The sequence below is a fragment of the Pollachius pollachius genome (genome assembly GCF_949987615.1).
Source record: "Pollachius pollachius genome assembly, chromosome: 15".
Lineage (NCBI taxonomy): Eukaryota > Metazoa > Chordata > Actinopteri > Gadiformes > Gadidae > Pollachius > Pollachius pollachius.
Window position 1 is genome coordinate 13,091,842 of NC_136948.1, and position 24,324 is coordinate 13,116,165.

Here is a 24,324-nt window from a genome sequence, read left to right on the forward strand (position 1 = left end):
CAAAAGGCACTCACACGCGAGCGAAAGCAAAAGGCACTCACACTGAAGATCATTAATTGACATCGATAGTGAGGAGTAGCTCAGAAATACCACACACCCAACCAATCGGATTACAAATCTCTTTCCAGGGAGGTGTCAATCCAGGCTGAACGAGGTCAGCAATGGACATTACTGGGGTACCGACTGTGACACCGCACATGACATTGAAGGAGCAAAATGTTTTCTGTCTGTGCCAGGTGCAGAGGGCAGATAGACTGACTAATAACAAACATGGCTGCCTTCCCAGCCTCTTACCCAAACATGACCAGCAAGTGGTTTCCCTTTGCACTACATTGATGGACCGCTGGGTAATACTGTGATTCATATCAGCTGCCTTAACTGAAGGGGTAGTAAGGTACGAATTAATGATGGGAGTAAACCATTACATTGGCTTAATGCGCTATGAAGGGAACATACTGCAATGAAAGGGACATTTCAATGTAAGATAAAAGGGACATTTGACCGTTTTGCTTGTTGTGCTCCCATTATGTCGGCCCATTATGGCACCCATTGCACCCCTAACCATCCCCGGAGAAGCGATCCCCTTTTCTGTGTTTCTTCTCAAGGTTTCCTTGATAATGAAGGAGCTTTGTCTTGCTCTTTAGAGGGTTTAGGGTTAGGGGAGGGGGGGCATGTAATGTGGCCTGTAAAGCACTCTGAGACTAACTGTGATTAGGGCTATACAAATGGAATTGATCACTTAACTTAGTTAACTGTTAACTGTCATTAAACTGAGGAAAAAGTGATTATTACTTGGCTAATTTTGTGTGTGTGTGTGTGTGTGTGTGTGTGTGTGTGTGTGTGTGTGTGTGTGTGTGTGTGTGTGTGTGTGTGTGTGTGTGTGTGTGTGTGTGTGTGTGTGTGTCATGCTAGCATAATTTAGCCCAGGTCTCCTAGCAGTAGCGTGATGAGACAGGTGGCCCAACGTGTTGAATTCATTCTCTCTTTTAATGCTAATTAGGAACACGTCACCAGGGACTATCCTTGGCATGAAAAGCAAACACAACCTACATTGTCTGTGCACACGTGTGCCTATTGTCAAGGAAGATTCGGTATACAAATGATGACACAACTAACACATTAGACCAGATTATCCTGAAGTTCAAACAATGCTTCAGTTGATACTTGGCATATTTCTCTCCTGTTTGACTCCTGAGGATGCAAAGCCCTGATTTGCTTTCTCTTTTATTCCCAATGAGGTTGCAGGGTGGGGGAGGGAGGGAGAAGACAGGCTAATTACTTCACACCATGTTTATAAATTGAGACCAAAACATCAGACTATTTTAACAACCTTCTGATATTTTCTTAAAGGTGCATTGTGTAGGATTTAGAGGGCTAATGGTGAACCAACCAACTGAATAACCCCTCCAGCGATCAGCCAAGTGTTACGTGATGAGATTCCTTAATTTATTTAGAAAATGTATTTAGTTATCAAGCCTGTAAAACTATAGGTCATAGCTTGCAAGTAAGACAAGCTATGACCTATAGTTTGTCTTACTTGCAAAACTCGAGCCATTACCGTTAGTAATGGCTCGAGTTTTCTCTCGAGCCATTACTAACGGTGGGGTCCATGGTTGGCTCCCGATGTAGATGGCTCGTTCTAAGTTAACGAAAAAACACAATCATTATTTTCTAGGAATTATACACTAATTAAAACATACTTATGAATATGATTCCATTTCTGTGTGTTCCACTAAATGGCACTAAACTCTATAGTCTACACCTTTTAAAAGTGTGAATGTGAAGCACCTTTTCCGGGGCTTCTTTCCTGTTGACACGGCTAGTGTTTCTTCGCTCTATTTGTTTCTTTTTTGTCATGTAAAAGGGAGCAGTGCTGGCCCTCTGCCCCAGGCCTCTAATTTAAATGAGATGTAAATGAGGAGTTGTAGGGTTTTTAGCCGAGCAGCGTGTCAATATTTGTGTGTGTGTGTGTGTGTGTGTGTGTGTGTGTGTGTGTGTGTGTGTGTGTGTGTGTGTGTGTGTGTGTGTGTGTGTGTGTGTGTGTGTGTGTGTGTGTGCAGTGCAGAATCACATCTTAATGTTGTTTATTTACTGCGTTTGGCAGCTGTGATTTTCAGCTAGGTACGCTACCCTGCAACAGCGACAGAACGATTGTGATCCAAATGGCATTTGGAATTGATTGGCTCCACAGCCCTGGTTGTACACGAATGATTAGGATCTGATTGGTAGGAGAGCAGCCAGTGTTCTCCGCACGTGCCAGGATCAATGACTGGAAAGCGTGCAGAGATACAGTGTGTATCTTTGCATCCATTTGTTCCGTCGGATTCAAAAGTGGTGTGCTTGTATGCTAGCGTTTTATATAGCACTGATCTGTGTGCAGTGGCCTGAAATGGTGTGTGTGTGTGTGTGATTGTGTTTGTCTATGTGTGCTTCTTATGGTTAGCACAGGCACACCTGTGCTCCTCGCCATGGAAACAGATGCTGGGGGGGGGGGGGATAAGTCTGTGTTTGCGGTGGGGAGCAGCTCCTCTAGAGATGAGGCAGAGAACACCCGCGGGTGCCCCACTCACCACGCTCATAAGTTTCCCCTCTGCCATCTCCCTCTTCTTCAAAGCCCTTGTCCTCCTGACGAATCACAACCGGCTACCAAAGCCTATTTTTCCCCCTGGACTCAGCAGCTGCAGCCCTGCAGGGAACGCTCTTAAAAACACGTGCCCAGCCCTTCTCTCTTTTAGTTCACCTCCCATTTAAGGAGAGGAGGGTAAGCTGTTATGAGGATATCTCTATTCAGGAGACACAGCGCCATCGACATCAACCCTGTTTCCTCTCCGTCTCCTGATAAATGCCATCGTTTGAAAAGATTGGATTGTGTATTTTTTGCAGGGCTAGACTTCATGGGTGATGGAGGCAATGACAGTAAATTGGGAATGAGTGAAGCTTTTGGAGCTCTTGGCCTCCATGTGTTCTATGGGCTAACGTTTGCAGTGATAGCCATGCAAACATCGCCATTCATTTTCTACCTCCCACTCCCCGCCCATCATCCCAGTTTGATGATGGGTAGGCTGATAATTGTTTGTTTTGGTGATTTTGACCAAACAAATATATCATTTGTAAAAAAGTTTCGCAAGATGGTGATTTGGTGATTGAAAGGACGAGTTTAGCAAGATGGTGTCTGGAAGCTTTGACCCTTCTGTGGGCGATGACTTCATGACTTCAGGGAGGTCGGGTGCCGAGTGTTCCCAAACATTGCAGTTCTCTGCCATGTTGACACCTCTGTTGCAGAGAGAACCTAACAAGCCATTGTCAACTGACCTTGCTGCTTCGTTTGCCGGAGCCACATGCTGAGTTCCTGTTCAGCCACACGCACACAGAAGCAAGCACACACACACACCGCACACACACACTCACTCACTCACTCACTCACTCACCCACTCACTCACTCACTCACTCACTCACTCACTCACTCACTTACTCACGTACACACAGATGCCCACGTACACACACACAAAGAAGCACAAGTGCACACACTCACAGTATTAAGCTCTTCTACTTCCATTCAGAGTTCATTACAATTGAGCAGCGACAAAATCAACAAGAGGACTAAAGGTACAATTTGGCTCAGGGCCATCTGGGGCATGCATTGTGAAATCCAGATAATCATAAGAGCAAACAAACAAACGTACAGCACACTCTGAAATGCCAGACTCAACACTCTGTTAGAAAGCAGGTTGTAGTACTCTAACCTGACACACCCTGACTTAACACGATACACTATACATCCTGACCTAACCCTAGACACCCTGACCTAACCCGATACACCCTGACCTAACACTACCCTGACCTAACACAACCCTGACCTAACGCTATACACCCTGACCATCCGTATACACCCTGACCTAACCCGATACACTATACATCCTATACATCCTGACCTAACTCTAGACACCCTGACCTAACCCTTTACACCCTGACCTAACCCCTGACCATCCCTATACACCCTGACCTAACCCTAGACACCCTGACCATCCCTATACACCCTGACCATCCCTATACACCCTGACCGGCCGTATACACCCTGACCTAACCCAATACACCGTGACCTAACCCTATGCATCCTGACCTAACCCGATACCCCCTGACCTAACCCGATACACCCTGACCTAACCTGATACACCCTGACCTAACACTACCCTGACCTAACACAACCCTGGCCTAACCCTATACATCCTGACCATCCGTGTACACCCTGACCTAACCCTATACACCCTGACCTAACCCAATACACCCTGACCTAACCCGATACACTATACATCCTGACCTAACCCTAGACACCCTGACCTAACCCTATACACCCTGACCATCCCTATACACCCTGACCATCCCTATACACCCTGACCATCCATATACACCCTGACCGGCCGTATACACCCTGACCTAACCCAATACACTCTGACCATCCATATACACCCTGACCATCTGTATACACCCTGACCTAACACTACCCTGACCTAACCCTATACACGCTGACCATACCTATACACCCTGACCAGCTGTATACACCCTGACCTAACCCAATACACTCTGACCTAACCCAATACACCCTGACCTAACACAACCCTGACCTAACACAACCCTGACCTAACCCGATACACCCTGACCTAACACTACCCTGACCTAACCCGATACACCCTGACCTAACACTACCCTGACCTCACACAACCCTGACCTAACCCGATACACCCTGACCTAACATTACCCTGACCTAACACAACCCTGACCTAACCCGATACACCCTGACCTAACACTACCCTGACCTAACACAACCCTGACCTAACCCGATACACCCTGACCCAACCCGATACACCCTGACCTAACACCCTGACCTAACCCGATACACCCTGACCTAACCCGATACACCCTGACCTAACCCGATTCACCCTGACCTAACACCCTGACCTAACCCGATACACCCTGACCTAACCCGATACACCCTGACCTAACACCCTGACCTAACCCGATACACCCTGACCTAACCCGATAGACCCTGACCTAACCCGATACACCCTGACCTAACACGATACACCCTGACCTAACACGATACACCCTGACCTAACACGACCCATCCTAACCATCCTAACCCTACACCCTGATATGAAAAAACACCCTGTAACCCTGCCCTGTACCACCCCACATCTTCTCTTAGATCAGTTCATGCAGACCTAAAATAAACTACTAAACATAATTCCAATTGTTTCCAGATTTTTCCCAGATGTAGATTCCCCAATTCAGGCTACTTTCCCACAGCCCTGACGTGTCTCTCTGTCTCTGAGCATTGCTGCAGCCTGTGAAGTGTGGTGACTGTCTCCTGATATGTATGAGTGCACGGGCAACGTCTGTGTTATACCAGATAGCTCCTCGGCTCTGAAAGGGAGATGGCTTCTGAAAGTGCTATATCTGCATGCTCCACCACCAGCACCAAAAGCCTCACAGGCCTAGTCACTCGCTGCCCTGTGGCTGTCTTAAGGGCTTGGCTCCTGGCATGGGGAGAAAGGGGGAGGATTACAGGAGGAAGCGAGAGAAAATCTGCCTCTCTGCCCCCCCCCCCCCCCCCCCCCCCCCCCCCCCCCCCCCGACTGAATTCAACACTTGTGTTAATTATACTGCTACTACACACACTCTCAAGACTCTTCTACTTTGATTCTCCACTTGAACAAAACTTGCCAGCTCCCCCTCTTTACACACACACACACACACACACACACACACACACACACACACACACACACACACACACACACACACACACACACACACAGGAACAGACACACATGCTCAAATAAACAAAGAATAACGCTCCCAAATGCGCAGATGGGGTGGATTTGATACTTGGTCGAAAAAGGGGTTTTACTGCAACACGTTGCCAAAAGTCGGTTTAAATATTGATTCAATGTTGCATTGCGGATAGTACTATCGAACACTATGTCACTAAGTCCCCCTCTTGGCGGCTGACTCTCCCCATGAGCTCCATGCTGCCCCACTTAACCAGGCCTGCTGCTGGGAGATGCTCCCGTTTGCCTGAGGTGAGGCCAGGGTCAGACCCCCCGTGGCTCAAGCCCCCACCAGGCAAACTTTAGACAAGTGGTTGTAAACATGTCTGCCGTGTTTAGCCTTAGAGATTGCAGGGGCCAGGGCGTACCTATGTAAAAGAAAATAGCTATTGGCAATGGTGCGAATAACATCGCTGGCAAGCTGGCGTGTTTTTGGGGAGATGAGAGTGGGAGGCTATTACTGCATGATGAAGACGTTTGGAGATATGATTGACTCCCTGTCGTCCCTCGGGAACTTCATATTTAATATGAGTTGGGGGGTGTTAGGGCGTCCCTGTGGCATCACATTTCCTGGATTATCCCCACTTTGGTTCCTGAACGCTCCCCTTACGTGTGATTTATTTTATTTTGGAAGAGCAGAGAATGTGGTGGAGTCGCTATCCAAACACTACCTTATCTTTTGGCAGTGTGAGACGTGGTTTCCTTTGCATGTGTCAAAGAGGACCTGTGTTGATGTTGTCAAAAGCACCTCCTGAATACTACATAGTTAGAATACTTCTACTACAACCTCCATGCGTCTGTCTTCACGGTCTGGCTACTCCCATGATCACCTAGGGGCTTTGATGTGTTTGTGTGTGTTCGCTGTCACTCAAACCTCCAGGTTGGCTTTAGAGGCCGGGTTTGTGTGTGTGTGTGTGTGTGTGTGTGTGTGTATGTATGCGCGCACTGTGGACCTGGTGTGTGTGTGTGGGCGCGCACTGTGGACCTGGTGTGTGTGTGTGGGCGCACTGTGGACCTGGTATGTGTGTGTGTGTGTGTGTGTTTATATTGCTCCCAGCTCAGTGTCTCTAATGGAATAATGGAGCGGCTCTACCCAGGCCGGGCGCGGCGGTTGTCAGGAGAGCGGGCCGGAGGAGGGCAGGCATGCGGGCACGCAGAGGAGGGGGAAAGTGCAGCCTAGAGCAGCAGACGACCACCTTCCCCAAAGCCGGAGCGCGGTGCTGCTCTCCAGTCTCCGGCAGACAGGCCGCCTCCTCATTAGCAGGTTTTTTACATTCCTCTCCAGGCCTCGGCAGCCCCTCGGGCGCTTCCTCTCCGTCAGCCTCACGCTGCATACCTAAGAGGGAGAACGCGACCAGTCGCTGCGTCGCCAGTCCCCACATCAAACCTGGGGCGCTGAAACACAATCCCAATAAACGCAGACCCGCGTACGGGTTGTAAAGTCCTGTAATTACCGCACAACAAGCTGTAAACATACGGCGTGCTAACCGGGAGATTTCTGAGCTCTGTCTTCTGGTCTCTGGGTCTGACAGGCGGTCGGTGGGTAACACGCAACACGACGACATTAGCGAGCGTTCGATGTGAACGAATGGAGGACCACTCCAATATGTAAAACCAATGCAATTTAGCTCTTCAGGCGAGGTAAGGGGGACCTCGTGTCGGAGCAGCACACTGGACTTTCATTGTGTGTGCCCGGAGCCCACCCACACATCATCGCGCCGTATTGAAGCAGGAATGCATTTAACGGCCGCGGCTAAAAACAACGTTAAGTGTCTGTGGCCACCATTTATTCAGTGCCGTCCCGCCCTGTGAGAAAAGTAAAACATTGCAGGAATGCTTTAGAAAAGGAGGACAAGAGAAACACCCGGCTCTGGGTTTATCCTTGGTTAATATAATCTGCCTCTCGTCTACAAGTGGTCTCTCTATCGTGTTAGAATGTGAGGGGAAGAAGACGCTACCAACGGTAGGGCCAAGCTAATTTACTCCTCATTGAACCGTGCTGAAAAGCAGTGTTCTGCTAGCCAAAGGCCCCAGCGTCTCGAACAATACCCAATCTCAGAGCAAGGCCGCAGAAGTGATGGAAAACACGCAGCCACGGGTTTCTCTCAAGTGCTTCCAATTTATGCCGGATCGTCGGCGCAGACCTTTTGTGCGGTCGGTCGAGCGATTCGTCGCTCCGATTGTCTGGCTCTAAATCGTGGAGTGCCACCACATCCGAGAGCACGCATTCCACGGAGCACAGGGGTCGCGCCCTGAGCTAAACCGCGAGCCAGACATGGCCGTGGTGTTCTCGGGCTCCAACAGAGGAATGCTCTCCACAACCAGTCTCTCCCCTCGCAGACGGTCCCCTGGACGGTCAACATTCAGCATCCTGACTGCAACAACATGTCACTGCCGGGATTTGCCCGAACATGCCGCTCGCTCTTGCTTTCCTTCCCCCCTGCCTCTGACAGATCTGGTGGAATTCCAGAGTCTCTCCACTTGTGGTTGGAGGAGGCTGGCATCGCCTGGCAGCAGACGCCTCCCGTATTTTTTTCCCCTTTTCTAAGGTTTCGAGTTTTTCTCTTTACTCATCGGGCGGGGAAGAAGATCAGCCTGGGGGTGAGGGGGGGGAGGAGGAGGAGGAGGAGGGGGAGGGAGTCGCGCGTTGTCGCTACCTGTCCGTCTTTTTTGTTGGCCTTTTTTGACCCATGTGGACCCCTCATCTCAGACCGACAGACCGACAGACCGACAGACCGACAGACCGACCGACAGACCGACAGACCGACCGACAGACAGACAGACAGACAGACAGACAGACAGACAGAGAAACACTCACTCACTCACTCGCACTCCTCCCTAGTAGGGTTGGACAGCCCTGTCCCTGCTCTGGACTGCACTGCCCTGGTCAGGCGCTCCTACAAGCGGGGAAGCTGTGAGGTTAAGGGTCTAAGGAAAAGAAAAAGAAAAGCAACTCATTCTCAGTTTGACCTCTGGGTGACCTCCAGCCTTGCTTACAGTCCTTTGTTGTTACGGTCCTGCTGCACATTCCAATAGATCCAGTCAAAACCTCTCCCGCTGTTCGGCTCTGTGGGAAAAATCCCTCCGAAAACAAACAGATTGTACCCGCGTCACTCAATTGTGCCTCTTATTTGTGTGTGTGTGTGTGTGTGTGTGTGTGTGTGTGTGTGTGTGTGTGTGTGTGTGTGTGTGTGTGTGTGTGTGTGTGTGTGTGTGTGTGTGTGTGTGTGTGTGTGAGAGTGCGTGCGTGCGTGCGTGCGTGCGTGCGCTGATCACCAGGGTGCTCTTCAGGAAGCGGGAGGGGATGACAGGCTGGGTGGATTACATCACAGCGCTGGTTGTGTTTGATGTGAGGCAGATCCCAGTGCGGCGGGACGTGACCACGGACCGCTCCTTTGTTTCCTCTCACCGACCCCCCGCTTCTCCCTTCCCACCAGCCAGCCGGGGCTCCTCCATCTGCCTCATCATCAGATCACGCTCTCAGATTTTTGACAATGCCTATTCTCTCTCCTCTTACCATCGTAGAATCAGATTCATTCGTTTGATTATTTTAGATTTGATTTATTTTCTCGGTCTGCTGTGAACAGGTGTGTTGAGGGAGGTCTTCTTTTACAAATTGACAGAAGTCATATCCTATATACAATATACAGATTAAGACATACCCATCTAACTAAAATCTAAATAGTCCCCTACTGGAAAGTTCAAAACCCTTTGAAAATTCCTTCCATCCAATATTTTAAAGCAAATCACTGATAGACTTCCCATGCCCACACACGCACACAGGAATATTGTTCACCCTGAGGGAAGCACAATCTAGCAATCAGGGAGGAATGTCTCAGGGTCCCAGTCATCACTGGGTTGTGGTTGTGAAGTGGGGGCTCTGGTGGTTTCCAGAGCAGAACAGAGGGAACCCTGTGCCCACCAGACCGCTCTGAGAGAAGGACTGCTGAGAGCAATGGAGGATTTCTGTTTGGAGACTTTGGTGTCGGTCATTCAGACCCTATTCACCCGAGCTGTAATTACAAGCTTGTCGGGCGATCTTTCCTCTTTTTGTTCCCTCTGCCAGGGAGTCTGAGACACTTGTTCACTCTGTAGGGGAAGTTCAGAACACACACACACACACACACACACACACACACACACACACACACACACACACACACACACACACACACACACACACACACACACACACACACACATTCCCTCTTTGAGGCCGTAGAGCTTGTCAAAGCTAATAAACAATTTCACCCAACACTTGGCAAGTATTTTCACTAGCAGGAGTAAGTCAACGGCGTGTGGCCTAAGAATTACCCTAAAGACATCTCTGCCCTAGATATGTTGGAATGTCACACCATTTCATCAATGACTCCTGCGCTTTATATTTTTGGGAATCATTGCATTGCTCATCTGGTGTGTGTGTGTGTGTGTGTGTGTGTGTGTGTGTGTGTGTGTGTGTGTGCGCTACAGGGAACATGGGAATTACCCCGCATGTGACTCAGTCATCACTCATACACACCATGCGGGCTATCATGTGTGTGTGTGTGTGTGTGTGTGTGTGGTCTGCGTACAACAACAGTAGCAAGGCCGGGCGTCCTAGTATGACATCATCCCTGGCCTGGTGTGTGTCTCCCTCATTCTGGACAGGACCGCCAGAGCAGCTGGAAGAGCCCAGCCCCCATTACAGGAAGTTAGCTTCGCTTAGTCAACACACACACATGTCCACTCTGCCCTGCCAGAGTAACATCTGTCTCCGTAACGACTCATTCCAACACATCACTATTTAGAAAGGACCACTGTAATCGCATACATATGTAAAAATAATAATAATGTTATAGTAGTATACAAATACGTATGCATGCATAAACGGAGCAGTTGTGGATGTAAATGTGCTACTGTTTTATTAATGGGACTTGCTGATGAGGCAAGGAAAAACATAGTAATAAATAATAGGTGTTGCTGGGGGCCATGGGGGGAGGGAAGTGTATGTTCACAAGTTCTCAACACACAACTGCATGAAGGAGTGTCCCTCTAAACACACCCTCTCCCCTCCCCTGGCTGGCTGCATCATGTTGTACGCAGTAAGGAAACCTGCACTGGGTTAGAGACAGCCGGTAGATTAGCCCTTCTTAAATGTCAAAAGTCAGTTGAATGGATGAGCCTACATCGTTTGTCTTTTAGCTTACAGCTGAAAGTACCCCAAAAATACAGAAGTGGGCATCCATCCGTTCACCTGACCTTTGTGTTTCCCAGCATTCCAGTATTAGTGCTCTGGTCGGACAGTTTCTCTCTGTAAAGCTGACCCCTCTGCAGTTCTATTTAATTTCTCTCCCAGCTTTCGAGGGGATCAGGTTTTGGAGCGCAGTGTTCGGTTTCATAGGTTTGTTTTCAGAAAACAAAGCTAGGAGAGAGAGCTTATCCCTGAGGCACCGCCCAAAACCAATCCCTTCTGGGTATTGGTACCAGCACTGTTTACCTGATGCCTAATGCCTAGCTGTTGATATTAAAACACGTGTGTGTGTGTGTGTGTGTGTGTGTGCGTGTGCGTGTGCGTGTGTGTGCGCGCGTGTGTGTTGGGAGCTTTTGACCAACAGCAATCCGTTAGGGTCCGATGTTGTTGCTAGCCGCCTGTGGGTTTACCGTGCACTGGTTTCCAAACATAGATCAGAACAGTAGGAGTTGTGTATTATACAAAAAACCTCTTGAAATTACTGGGGGGGAAACACAATTTATGCCTCACTAGGCCGCGTGTAGAATGTGCGTGCCAAGGTTTAGTAGCATATAACGCAAGTGAATTAGTGCTCTGGAAGCCATCTCTCCTCTGATTAGCAGCTGTGGGAGCTGGCGCTGGCTGGCGGGGGTCTGTGTGCTGTGTGAAGGTGACTGTGCAGTAGGACCATCACAGCTCTGACAGCCAGTGGATAATGTGATCACAGCCCATAGCCAGCCAGGGCCGACTGAGATGAGGAACCCTTAATCTCCCCCGGTGTAAGGCTGCCAAATATGCCCGATCTGCCACGCAGAGGAACATCACCCTGGTCTCAGAGAACGTTCAAAGGGCCTGCTTGCTTTTGATGTCTGACGTGTGTGTGTGTGTGTATGTGTGTGTGTGTGTGTGTATTTTTATACATATATATATTTTTTTATATTATTTTCTTACGTACTCCTTGGGTACGTAAGCAATCACTCCTTAAGTGATTGCTCGGTAAGAGTCCTTAAAGGAGCAGCATTATCAACAACAGCAGCACATTCAGGGCACTGCCAGCTGAGGACTGGACTTGATTCAGAAGATTTCGATTTATTGGAAGCATCGTATATTTTTATTTTTTTTACATAGGGCACGGCATGAATAAGTAAGTCTTACATTACTTTATTAAATTGCCAGCAACATCCACTTTACACATTTCATTTGAGAATTGAACAGATGAGCGTAGAGGCAGGCTTGTAGTTTTAATGAGGGAATGCAATTTATTTTACATTTGGCCAAGCTTTCATGTTTCCCCCAAGATGCTTATTCCGAAATTGGTTTTGAAAGCCATGCCTTATCTGTAAATAACATTTCAGACACTCTGTATGGACTCAGTGACGCCCTAGCAGAAGGAAAGTAAGCAGAATTCTGTTAAGCCCGCCCGTTCCTAAACTCATCCATTCCCTTTCACTGCTGTGGAAATGGAAATGAAAAACTGGTTTAGAAGTCTGAAAGGAGCATGTTGGTCTCAAGTGTCACATCTTTTGGAACATTTCCTCAAGGGAAGGTTTCATATGAACTGTTGAAGTACCTAAACTCACATTTTTCTTCTGCTCTTATTTCAGGGACATACGTTTAGATTACGGACACGACTCCCTGGAACGGCCTGACCCAGAAAAGGTTGCGGCATGAAGGCTTGAGGAGGCCTCGTCCTTTGGGTTCCGCCTGATCCAGAGAAGGCTGCCCATGACTTCAGCCACCTGCATGCAGTCCTAGAGGCAGCCATGCCCCCCTGCTAAGTGCCTTGTTGCCTCAGGCCCTGATGCCATGACCAGCCTGAAGCTTCCGCCACCGATGGAGCGTGGTGGATCGATCCCTGCCACAGACGAGTTCTACACCAAACACCTTCGGATGGTCAACGGCAGCGCCTTGCCCACGCGTTCTGATAATGTCCATCCCCCAGGGGGTACGGGTGTGCCTAAGATGGGCGTGCGTGCGCGAGTAGCCGACTGGCCCCCTCGAAAGGACATGGCGATGAGCTTGTGGCACCCCACGGAGGGCCAGACCCCGGGCGCGCCGGGTGGCGGCGGCGGTCAGTCCCACAAATCAGGCCTCTTGATCAGCCCTCAGGACTCCTCCATGCTGCGCAACATCCACAACACGCTGAAGAACAGGACTCAGGCCCAGGCCAACAACTACAGCTCCGACACCCACTACCTGTCCCCGGGAGAGTACCGGGGCCCCGCCCACAGGAACCCGCGCCAGCGCCGCATCCGCCAGCGCAGCAACAGCGACATGACCATCAGCGAGATGGAGGGCAGCGGGGAGAGCGGCGAGGACTGGGGCCCCACACCGGGCGCCAAGTGGTCCCCGCTGCACCGCGAGTACGGCAGCACGTCCTCCATCGACCAGCACGGGCCGTCCCGGGACAGCTTCTTCGACATGCTCAAGGGCTACCAGGGGGAGGCGGCGGACCAGCGCAGCGACGCCCCCGAGGGCCTGGAGGGGCTGCTGAGCGTCGGCCAATCCAACGCCGACCTCCAGCAGGAGAACCTCACAGAGGTCGACGCCCCCAAGCCCAAGGACCGCGACAAGCCGCCCAAGAGGCGCTCCAAGTCGGAGACGGGAGGGGAGTCCATATTCCGAAAGCTGCGCAGCGTCCGCGGCGAGTCGGACTCGCCCAAGGGCGGGTCAGACGCGGAGGACGGGCGGTCGGAGGAGGCGGGGCCGCCGCTGAAGCCCTGGGCCAGCCAGAAGGGCTTCTCCCACTACGACGTCCAGAGCATGCTCTTCGACCTCAACGACGTCATCCAGCTGCGGCAGACGGCCAGCAAGAGGAAAAACACCACCACGGGCGCCTCTGCCGCCGCCGCCGCCTCGGCCACCTCCACCCTCTCCTCCACCCACAGCCTGCCCTACAGCTCCCCCGGCGGCAGCCAGGAGGAGCTGAACGCCAGGGACAGCCCGGGCCCCGACTCGGAGGAGGAGCAGAGCAACGAGATGCTCCTCAGCTGCCCCTGCTTCCGCAACGAGATCGGGGCGGACGGCGCCAGCAGGCGGAGGCTGGGGCTGGTGGGCGGAGGGGCGGGGGGCGGGGGCCCTGGGGTCCTGGCCGGGGAGGGGGGTCTCTACGAGACGGCCGTCAGCTCCCACTGCACCAACGCCGGGGTGGCGGTGCTGGAGGGCCCCAAGGAGGGCCACAGCTCAGCGCTCAGCGACAAGGGCAAGCACTACATCGTGGAGCACGTGGACCTGGGGGCCTACTACTACCGCAAGTTCTTCTACCTGAGGGGTGAGACGCCCTACCGCCCGGGCTCTGGAGCAATGGAGTAGGTTCATCGGAGAGCTTTGTAGTTATGCCTTATCCCTGCGTCTGTTTCCTCTTTCAGAGCACTGGAGCTACTTCGGGATGGATGAGGCGCTGGGGCCTGTGGCGGTGAGCCTGCGCAGGGAGAAGCTGGAGGAGGAGAAGGACCTGGGCCAGCAGTACAACTACCGCCTCATTTTCCGAACCAGCGAGGTCAGTGGTGCACCGGCGTTCGTACTGCACCGCGTGGAATCACTCCTTCATAGTTATTTTAAAAGCGCCTAGTTTTGACCGATGCGTTTGACCAACCGAGAACTATAAAGATTTTACTTTTGAGTATTCGGTCGTTTGTTGTCAGTTTGGAATTGTTTTAAGTAACAACGGAATATCTATATTTTAACTGGGATGCCATTCCGGGTGAGGTCACTGAGTGTTCAAAGGCCCCTGGCTTCAGGCCGGATGTCTCCTCCACACTGTGTATTTATCGCCCCAGCTCTCCTCTGCTTCTCGCCGGGGAACTTCCTCGGGGCGAAACCCGCAGCAACCTCTGCACCTCTTCCTGCAGCCAGCCCTGCAGGCCCCGTCAGTCAGACCACAGCTGTGGGGACACACTTCAGGACATGTACTTTTCTGCTGACCTCCATAGCCCGTCAGAGCCCTGCCACCTGAGAACCCCAGTCGGTTAGGCCGCTGAGAACCGGTCTTCACGCTCCACGACGATTGCATACGACATCTATACACAGCTAGAATAATATAGACAAGCTCCCGACTAATATTATTTTTGCCCAATTATCGTATTAGGTGACGGTGTGTTTTTGTGTGTGTGTGTGATTAAGGGCTTGACGGCCCCAAGGACCAAAATATCTAAAGACAACATCCCCAGCCACCTACCCCCACACACCCTCACATACCTGGAGAACAGGGGTCCATTGTCAGGGCCCAACCCCATGCATACAACAACACTCGCCCACCCTTCCCTTCCAGCTGCATATGATAGGCGAGTGTTATCAGGCTCTTCCCCGCGATGGAGCACAATGCAGGGCTCTATTTACACCGAGCCCTGCAGACTGCTGCAGAGCCTTGCTCCCTACTCTCCAGTGCTTTCTGTTGACTCCCGGCCACAGATGGAATTAAAACAGCCTCTCGTGGTGTTGTTGTTGTTTATGTCAACTTCTCTCAGGGCATGGGAGTACTTTTTCAAAAGCCACGGCAGATTGTGCGTGTGTGTTTGCACGTGTGTGTGTGTGCGTGTGTATGCCCTACCCTTCTGTGTACGCTCTTAATATTGCTTGCTTTATATTGTCAGCGGGACAATATCTATCACAATAGCTTTAACAATATATATAACAATAGCTGTAGCAATAGCTATAGCTGTAGAAAATATCAAAAGGGCAGGATTCCTGACATCCATCCATCCATGCCCTCCCCCTCCTCTCTCGGCCCCGTCTCCCCCACCAGCTGACCACTCTTCGGGGCTCCATCCTGGAGGACGCGGTGCCCTCCACAGCCAAGCACGCCACCGTGCGCGGGCTGCCCATCAAGGAGGTGCTGGAGTACCTGGTGCCCGAGCTGGACGTGTCCTGTCTACGGCTGGCCCTCAACACGCCCAAGGTCACGGAGCAGCTGATGAAGCTGGACGAGCAAGGGGTAAGGAGGCCCAGAGCGAGAGAGGCAGAGTCAGGGGGTAAGGAGGCCCAGAGCGAGAGAGGCAGGGTCAGGGGGTAAGGAGGCCCAGAGCGAGAGAGGCAGAGTCAGGGGGTAAGGAGGCCCAGAGCGAGAGAGGCAGAGTCAGGGGGTAAGGAGGCCCAGAGGCAGAGTTAGGGGGTAAGGAGGCCCAGAGCCAGAGAGGCAGAGTCAGGGGGTAAGGAGGCCCAGAGCGAGAGAGGCAGAGTCAGGGGGTAAGGAGGCCCAGAGCGAGAGAGGCAGAGTCAGGGGGTAAGGAGGCCCAGAGCCAGAGAGGCAGAGTCAGGGGGTAAGGAGGCCCAGAGCCAGTAAGAGAGGGAGAGTTCTTCCCAGTGGGCTTCGGAGCCAGTGTCGGACAAGTGGGTAAGTCACTGTTCTGGAAGTGCCACGACTCCTTGCTCTGTGAAGGAGTGAATGTATAACATCTTGACTCTGTGTATAAAGTGACTCACTCTTTTGTGTGTGTGTGTGTGTGTGTGTGTGTGTGTGTGTGTGTGTGTGTGTGTGTGTGTGTGTGTGTGTGTGTCTCTCTCTACATACATCTGTGCGTTTGTTTGTTTGTGCGTTTCGCTGTGTGTTTGTATTTGTGTCTGTTTCTCTGTCTGTGTGTGTGTGTGTGTGTGTGTTTCTGTGTGTGTGCGTGTTTTTTTCCTTGCTCTGCGCGCATCTCCAGCTGAGCTTCCAGGTGAAGGTGGGGGTGATGTACTGCCGGGCCGGCCAGAGCACGGAGGAGGAGATGTACAACAACGAGAACGCCGGCCCCGCCCTGGAGGAGTTCCTCCAGCTGCTGGGGGACAAAGTCCGCCTCAAGGGCTTCCTCAAGTACCGCGCCCAGCTCGACACCAAAAGTAACGCCTCCCCACACTCTCCCAGGGGGTGGGGGTGGGGGTCGGGGGGGGGGGGGGGGGGGGGGGGGGTGCTCATTAGAATGGGTGCCGCGTGACAGTCTCTTTTACGTTGGGTCGCTCCTATGATCCCTTCACCTGAGCTCCACCACAGCCAGCCGCTGCCCATGAGCAAACAGCACCCCGTGTCTAAAGTCTGCACGGTATGCTGTGTTATAGTGTATTATCGTTTTGAATTTCATACCTAGACCAGTCCCTCATCTAATACCCAAACTTGACCGATCTCTAATGCATAATGAGAAGCATCCTCAAAGAAGAAAGTTTAATCATAAACACACACACACATACTAACACACAGACCTCACAGACACACACCTTGCACCCTCCTGTCCTGATTGTCCTACCACTCCCTCCCCCCCCCCCCCCCCCCCCCACTCCTTTAAACCCATAATGCATTTTGATGCTGGCGTTCCCTGGGGGCTAACCGGATCTGCGCTTGTAAAGCAGAGGTCATTCAGGTGTCAGCATTGGCTCTGTCAACACATTCACAAGATTAGCTTTCACTTTAAAACTCTCTCCCCCTTTTTTATGGTTGCCCCTTGGGACTGCATCCTTTGTCCTTCTTATCTGGTTTTCTGTTAAATATTTCCTTTCACCTGACCTCATTCACGCTCTTTCTCCCTCTGTCTCCTTGCTTCCTCTCTTCGCTCTCACTCTGTCTCTCTCTCTGTCTCTCTCTCTGTCTCTCTCTCTCTCGCTCTCTCTCTCTCTCTCTCTCTCTCTCTCTCTCTGTCTCTCTCTCTGTCTGTCTGTCTGTCTCTGTCTCTGTCTCTCTCTCGCTCTGGTCATATATGCTTGCATCATCTCATTTAATTCTTTGATCTCTCTCTCTTTTTTTTATATTAATATATGACTGACAGTCTGCCTAACTCGCCCCTCAATGGTCCTAATGAGGGTTAGATGAAACGGCAGCTCATCCCAATCATGGCTGTAATTACTTGGAGCTATTTTGGGCTGCAGGGCCACCCCTACTCACCCAGAGGAAAGCCCCTCACGTTGTCTCTCATGCTGGGCGGACATCAGCTCACCAGGAGCATCCTTATAGATGCTGAAGGGCCTGCCATTCACACACAAGATTAGGCTTTGAGTCGCTCAAGGTCAAACGTGAATGTCACAGAATTGTTTGTATTGTCCAATAAAAGCAAGTCCCTGACCATGTGATTAATTGTTGTTGTTGTATATTGATGATTGAAAGGAATTATTCAGACTGTCAATCCTATGATTCAGCCGCAGACTCTTGTGTTTGTCTGTGCTTGGGAAGAGACACTGCGCTAAGAGCAACCATCAGTACATCCAGTTCCTAACATGGGCTCCAGTTCCTCACATGGGCTCCAGTTCCTAACATGGGCTCCAGCTCCTAACATGGGCTCCAGCTCCTAACATGGGCTCCAGCTCCTAACATGGGCTCTAGTTCCTAACATGGGCTCCAGTTCCTAACATGGGCTCCAGTTCCTAACATGGGCTCCAGCCCCTAACATGGGCTCCAGCTCCTAACATGGGCTCCAGTTCCTAACAAGGGCTCCAGTTCCTAACATGGGCTCCAGTTCCTAACATGGGCTCCAGCTCCTAACATGGGCTCCAGCTCCTAACATGGGCTCCATTTCCTAACATGGGCTTCAGTTCCTAACATGGGCTCCAGTTCCTAACATGGACTCCATGACCTGTCTCCCCCTGCAGCGGACTCCACTGGCACGCACTCCCTATACACGGCCTACAAGGACTACGAGATCATGTTCCACGTGTCTACGCTGCTGCCCTACACGCCCAACAACAAACAGCAGGTACGTCCCGCCCCAGAGACTATCGGAAAAGCTTGCCCCGTTCTCAGCTTATCAGGGTGCGCATTCTAGAATGTAACTATTATAAACTGTTTGGGCAAAGGATGTTCCGAAGGTAAAATAAGCAACATTTAGCCAAAGATAAGCAATGTGTTCGCTATGAGAAGAGTCCCTTTTTTTTTTTTTTTTGCTCAGTTATAAGCAGTATTGAAATATCGTTTTCCTCTAATATCCATAACGGCAAAACTAATATGCTGTATCGTGGCAAACGCGAACCATCCATTGAAGTTCATTCGTTGTACGTTGTAGTTATTTTAACGACCCCTCCACCTCCCTGACATCAGCTGCTGAGGAAGCGTCACATCGGCAACGACATCGTGACGCTGGTGTTCCAGGAGCCCGGCTCACACCCCTTCACTCCCAAGGCGATCCGCTCCCACTTCCAGCACGTCTTCATTATCGTGCGCGTGCACAACCCCTGCTCCGACAGCACGTGCTACAGGTGAGTCTGTGTGTTGGCGCATGCTCACAGGGTGTTCTGCTGTAGGGGTTGGAGAAATGCTGCTTAAAGGTGCAGTGTGTTGGGTTGAGCCTCTAGTGGTGAGGGTGCAGAATGCAACCAACTGTATACTAATGCTGAATTCAACACACGTTCACCTTTTAAGGATTCATCCAGGTATTAGTTTGAAACGTTCAAAGGTGAGGTCATCATAGTTTTTCAAGAAGAGTTTATCAAAAATAAATATGTTAATGGAAAAATGAAGGATTTGAAAATAAAAGGTAAAAAGGGTTGTTGTTTGCTTTATTATCCTATTTATAGTCTATAAAGGTCACAGATTATGCAATGCCAGATTTTGAAATGTTCCTCAACAACCAGCCAGGAATATAAAGGACTTAAGTGGGGTCAAGAATTGAATGACTTCCTTTCAATGAAAATAGTCATCGTCAGCCAAACCTATCCATAACCGCAGCGGCAGGTTCAACCAGTAGTCCACCAGCAGCATGTCACCATCTTGACTCAGTGTGTGGGGCCAATTTGACCGCAAACCTTTTAAAGCAGCCTTTACTTTACTTGCAGCGAGCTACCTGCGGTCCCAATCTCATGCTCACTAGCATTAAGACAGAAGCACTGACTGCCCAGCACAGCTCCCAGCGTCACTTAAAAGCCTGCTGCGCGACCGTGGCCCTGTCTTCCTGCCTGCACTCAGACTCAGACGTGTGTGTGTGTGGTTGTGTGTGTGTGTGTGTGGCTCTCTCTGTACGTTTGTGTGCATTTGTTTGATTATGGTTAACGGGGAGAGATTGACCCTGGAGCCCCTGTCTCGGCGGGGCTGAGCCTGGCTGTTGGTGTGTGGATGGAGCCAGCCTCAGCCCTGGGCGCTCAGGGGCCACAATGGCATCAACCGCTCAAACACACACACACACGCACACACGCGCAAACATTACCACGGTGCAGCCACTTTGATCCGGTACCCTCCGCTCCTCCTTCCCCAGCCTCCTCACGTGCACCACGTGCACATACTTTATACATGCTTTTGTTTTTCCCTCTGTCTCCCTCTCCATCTTCTCTCGCTCTTTCCCTCCCCATGAGTCTGTCTTGCAGTCACTTTAACGTACACGCACGCAGGCACCCTTTGCCTTCACTTCATTCCCCTATCCCCCCAACCACCAACCCCCTCCCCCCACCCCCTGCATGCACATGCAGTTCTCTCACAAAAGCTCACTCTTTGCAGATTCTTATAATACACCACCCCCACTCCCTCCCTCCCTCCCTCCCTCCCCTCCCTTCCCCTCCCCTGCCTGCCACTGTGCCTTGGGGCAGCGCGAGGCAGCCTGGTCAGAAGGAGTTAGCACCGCACACATCAGAGAGGGGCTGCCTTCAGCCGGACATGTGAGCGCAGCGGCGATGAGGGTGGTGATGCCTGGGTAGGAGGAGGGTGGATCAGCAGAGCCTCTTAGAGCCCCAGCAGCCCGCAACGAGAGCAGACCGACGCAGGGGTTAGGTAGGGAGCGCTACTTACCGCCTCTCGGGGCTCTTGATAACTCATCAAATTGTTTTTGGGTCACACCCCGACCTCCTTACCCCCACCCTGCTCTCCAGACCCCACCCCCTCAACCCCCCCACCCACGCCCACCTCCCAAACCTGGAAGTTGCAACTTGTTTTTGTTTAGCTTTTTTTCCGGCTGTCGTCGCTTTGGAATTCTGCGGATCTTTCTTTTCGGATTGGAACCCGACTTGGTTCAGGATTTCTTTTTTAAGGCGTCCTGTGATTGAGAACCTATTATGAACAAGGAGGAAGAAGAGAAAAGGCTCCCTGTTCCGGTTCTCCTGGTTCTCCGGCCCTGGATGAAACTTAGGATACAGGAGTCTTGAGTCTGGTGACCCGCACCTGGAACGCCGTCACTCGCTGACCTCCATCTGGATTAAGCTGAGGTCTTTAGGGGGTCCGACTTGAAGTCACCAGGTCTCAGTTCTACAGGAAAAAACCGATCACTTTAGTTTTTCATTGATAATTCTGACGAAGGTAGGGAATATCTGGTAGACAGGGACAGGAATATTTATCCAGGTACGAACTGCTGTGTTTTTGTACTTGGTGTTGTAGCAAAGTCACTTTAATCTAAATATAGTAATGTAGCTGTTTTTTTGCTAACAGCAGTATTATTCTAGTGTGTGTGTGTGTGTGTGTGTGTGTGTGTGTGTGTGTGTGTGTGTGTGTGTGTGTGTGTGTGTGTGTGTGTGTGTGTGATGCTTTGCAGCGCACAGTACCTTGGGATATTCGGAAACTGTGGACTTTTGTCCTTGATACCAGCCTTTTTTTTTTCTGTGGTTCAGAGACTGATGTGTACACAAGCAATCGCACATGTGTACTCACAGGCACACACACACAAACAGGCACACACAGGCACACACAGGCACAGGCACGCACACGCCTGCTTTGAAGGCTGTTTGATACACAAACAGATGAATGTTTGCCGGGGTCTTCTCCAAACACGCGTGACGTTTGGAGCCCGGAGCTCGCTCCCCCACTGCACAGTGCCAGCCTGACGAACTCCTCCTCTGTTCCTGAGCAGCAGCAGCACTATCCCCCAGCGCTGACACATTTTAATTTTAGACCTGACGTTCTTCGTGTAGCGTAGTCATCCAGTTTGCAGTTTGTCAGGATCCGACTGAACTTGAGGTCCCAGGGTGCTTGACAGGGGATCTAACGAGACCAAAGGGCCCTCAGTCCGCCGGGTGATAATCCAACGCTTTACAACCAGGAGTCACACGGGGGCCGGCCGGACAGATTGCGTAACAAGAGGCTTTGTTTAGAGAGAGAAAAAGCAGGCTATTGTGGCTTCGCTGGTTCGCACTCGCGTGATTCTTGTGATTTCCGGGTCGTACCTTCATGGTTGAACGCACTTATTGTAGGGTCGCTTTGGATGTAAGCGCTAGCTAAATAAATGTAATGTCAATGCAACGTTGTTGTTATCGTAGCTCCTGAGATAACGCTCCTCTGTAGCGTGATGTGACAGTGGTGATGTGTGTGTGTGTGTGTGTGTGTGTGTGTGTGTGTGTGTGTGTGTGTGTGTGTGTGTGTGTGTGTGTGTGTGTGTGTGTGTGTGTGTGTGTGTGTGTGTGTGTGTGGCTTTACTCAGACCCCCGCTTGTCAGTTGCAATTGGAAATGCGTGTATATGTGTCCATGTATGCCCTGTGCAGTCACGCGTGGGCTGGCGTGGAAAGATCTAAGCAACATCTCTGCTCTCCCGCGGCATAGGATGTCTGCGCTAAACGTGTTGGACGCAGGCTTGTCACAAGTGTCACTTTACCAGTAGTCTTGTCCTTGCGTACTCCCATGGTCTCCCCAGGCCTGCACTCTGCCACTCGCCGCCATGTTACCCTGTTGAGTGGATTCCAAGAGTATTTGGTCCCAAAACATCTATGAATGTCAGTATGTCGAAGTCCATTGGTGTACGGGAATGACAGCATAACGTCACCTTGCTTGTTTAGTTTGTTGATAAGGAATCCAGGTTATGACTGTACCCTGACTTCACTATTGTGCTGGAGTCTGAGTAAGGGAGGTGTTGTGAGATGTGTGAGTCCTAGCGGAAGCACAACAAGTGCATAGGGTAAAAATAACCCAAGGGCAAACCCTGCAAAGATCTCCTAGTGTTGTTTTACAAGTCCATTCACTGCTGTCGGGAGCGACCTCACCTTTTGTTGCAGAAACAAAGGAGCGCAGGATGTGTTTGGGAACTCCTGAATGTAGATGTCAAAGTGAGGTTGACGACATGGGGGTGTGTGGCTCAGGTTTGCTGGTGACCGGAAATTTGCTAGTTCGATCCCCGGGTCCTCCAAGCTTAGTGTCGAAGTGTCCTTTAGCAAGACACCTCACCCTAACTGCTCCAGACGAGTTGGCTGCCTTGCATTGTTGACCCCCCCGTTGGTGTGTGAAAGTGTGCATGAAAGGGTGAATGTTAGGCAATAATTGTGAAGCGCTTTGAGTGGCCACATGGCCACATGCAGTCCATTTAACATTTACGACCGGCCCTGCGGTTAATGTGCTCGTCGTGCACCTATGAGCTTCACCGTTTGGCTTCCTCTCGTTTCCCCCCAGCGTGGCCGTCGCTCGCTCCCAGGACGTGCCTTCCTTCGGCCCGCCCATCCCCCAGGGCGTCACCTTCCCCAAGTCCACCGTCTTCAGGGACTTCCTGCTGGCCAAGGTGATCAACGCCGAGAACGCCGCGCACAAGTCGGACAAGTTCGGCGCCATGGCGACGCGCACGCGACAGGAGTACCTGCGGGACCTGGCGGAGCGCCACGTGACCAGCACGCCCGTGGAGCCCACCGGGAAGTTCCCCTTCATCTCGCTGGCGCACAAGCGGCGGGAGAGGGTGCGGCCCTACAGCGGGGCGGAGCTCCGCAGCCTGGGGGCGGTGACCTGGCAGGTGCACGCCGAGGACCAGGTGGCGGGCGCCGAGCGGGAGTGCCTGCTGGCCGTGTCCAACGAGTTCATTATCCTGCTGGACCAGGACGCCAAGGCGGTGGTGTTCAACTGCGCCACGCGCGACGTGATCGGCTGGTCGTCGGGGAGCCCCGCCTCCATGAAGATATACTACGAGCGTGGCGAGAGTGTGTCGCTGCGCTCCATCAACAACAACACCGAGGACTTTGGCGAGGTGGTCAAGCGGCTGGAGGTGAGTGCGGGCTTCTGCACACGCACACGTGTGAATGCACAAAGGCGTTCCACCGTGTCATCAGCAATCGCTCATGACACACCGTGAGTCCATCCAAGCTAGACCAACGACAAGTGCATCATAACAAACTCAGCCTATGATTAGCGTTCATCTTTTTTTAACTTTTCGAGTGACTTTACATTTAGAGCAACTGAAGGCTGTGTCAACCGTAAACGAGGGCTGCCGTTTGTGAGCCATGTTGGGGACGTTAACATGGCGACGACCGGGTCTCTAATTACACTCACCTCAGTGCCCCAGCTGTTTGCGCTGCAGGTCTGTGATTAAACACCAAGTGGCCCGTAATAAATGGTAATTTGGTGACATGATATCATTACGCCAGGTTGCAATGGGATGCAGCTGGCGGGACATTTTATGGGGAGGTAGTTTGAACATCGTCCTGACATTGCAACATGTGCA

The 24,324-nt window shown here is 51.4% G+C and overlaps 1 protein-coding gene across 1 annotated transcript in view; it reads left to right on the top strand.

Annotated features, from left to right (window-relative positions):
* The window catches only part of LOC307087268 (signal-induced proliferation-associated 1-like protein 1), a gene marked incomplete at its 3' end in the record, with an annotated part of 40,566 nt that overhangs the window by 4,232 nt on the left and 12,010 nt on the right, over nucleotides 1-24,324 (top strand). Inside the window, 7 exon segments of the mRNA XM_079752776.1 lie at nucleotides 12,642-14,308; nucleotides 14,406-14,536; nucleotides 15,782-15,970; nucleotides 16,680-16,854; nucleotides 18,589-18,692; nucleotides 19,034-19,191; nucleotides 23,289-23,868. Coding sequence (XP_079608902.1) covers nucleotides 12,844-14,308; nucleotides 14,406-14,536; nucleotides 15,782-15,970; nucleotides 16,680-16,854; nucleotides 18,589-18,692; nucleotides 19,034-19,191; nucleotides 23,289-23,868 — 2,802 coding nt within the window. The 5' untranslated portion in view covers nucleotides 12,642-12,843.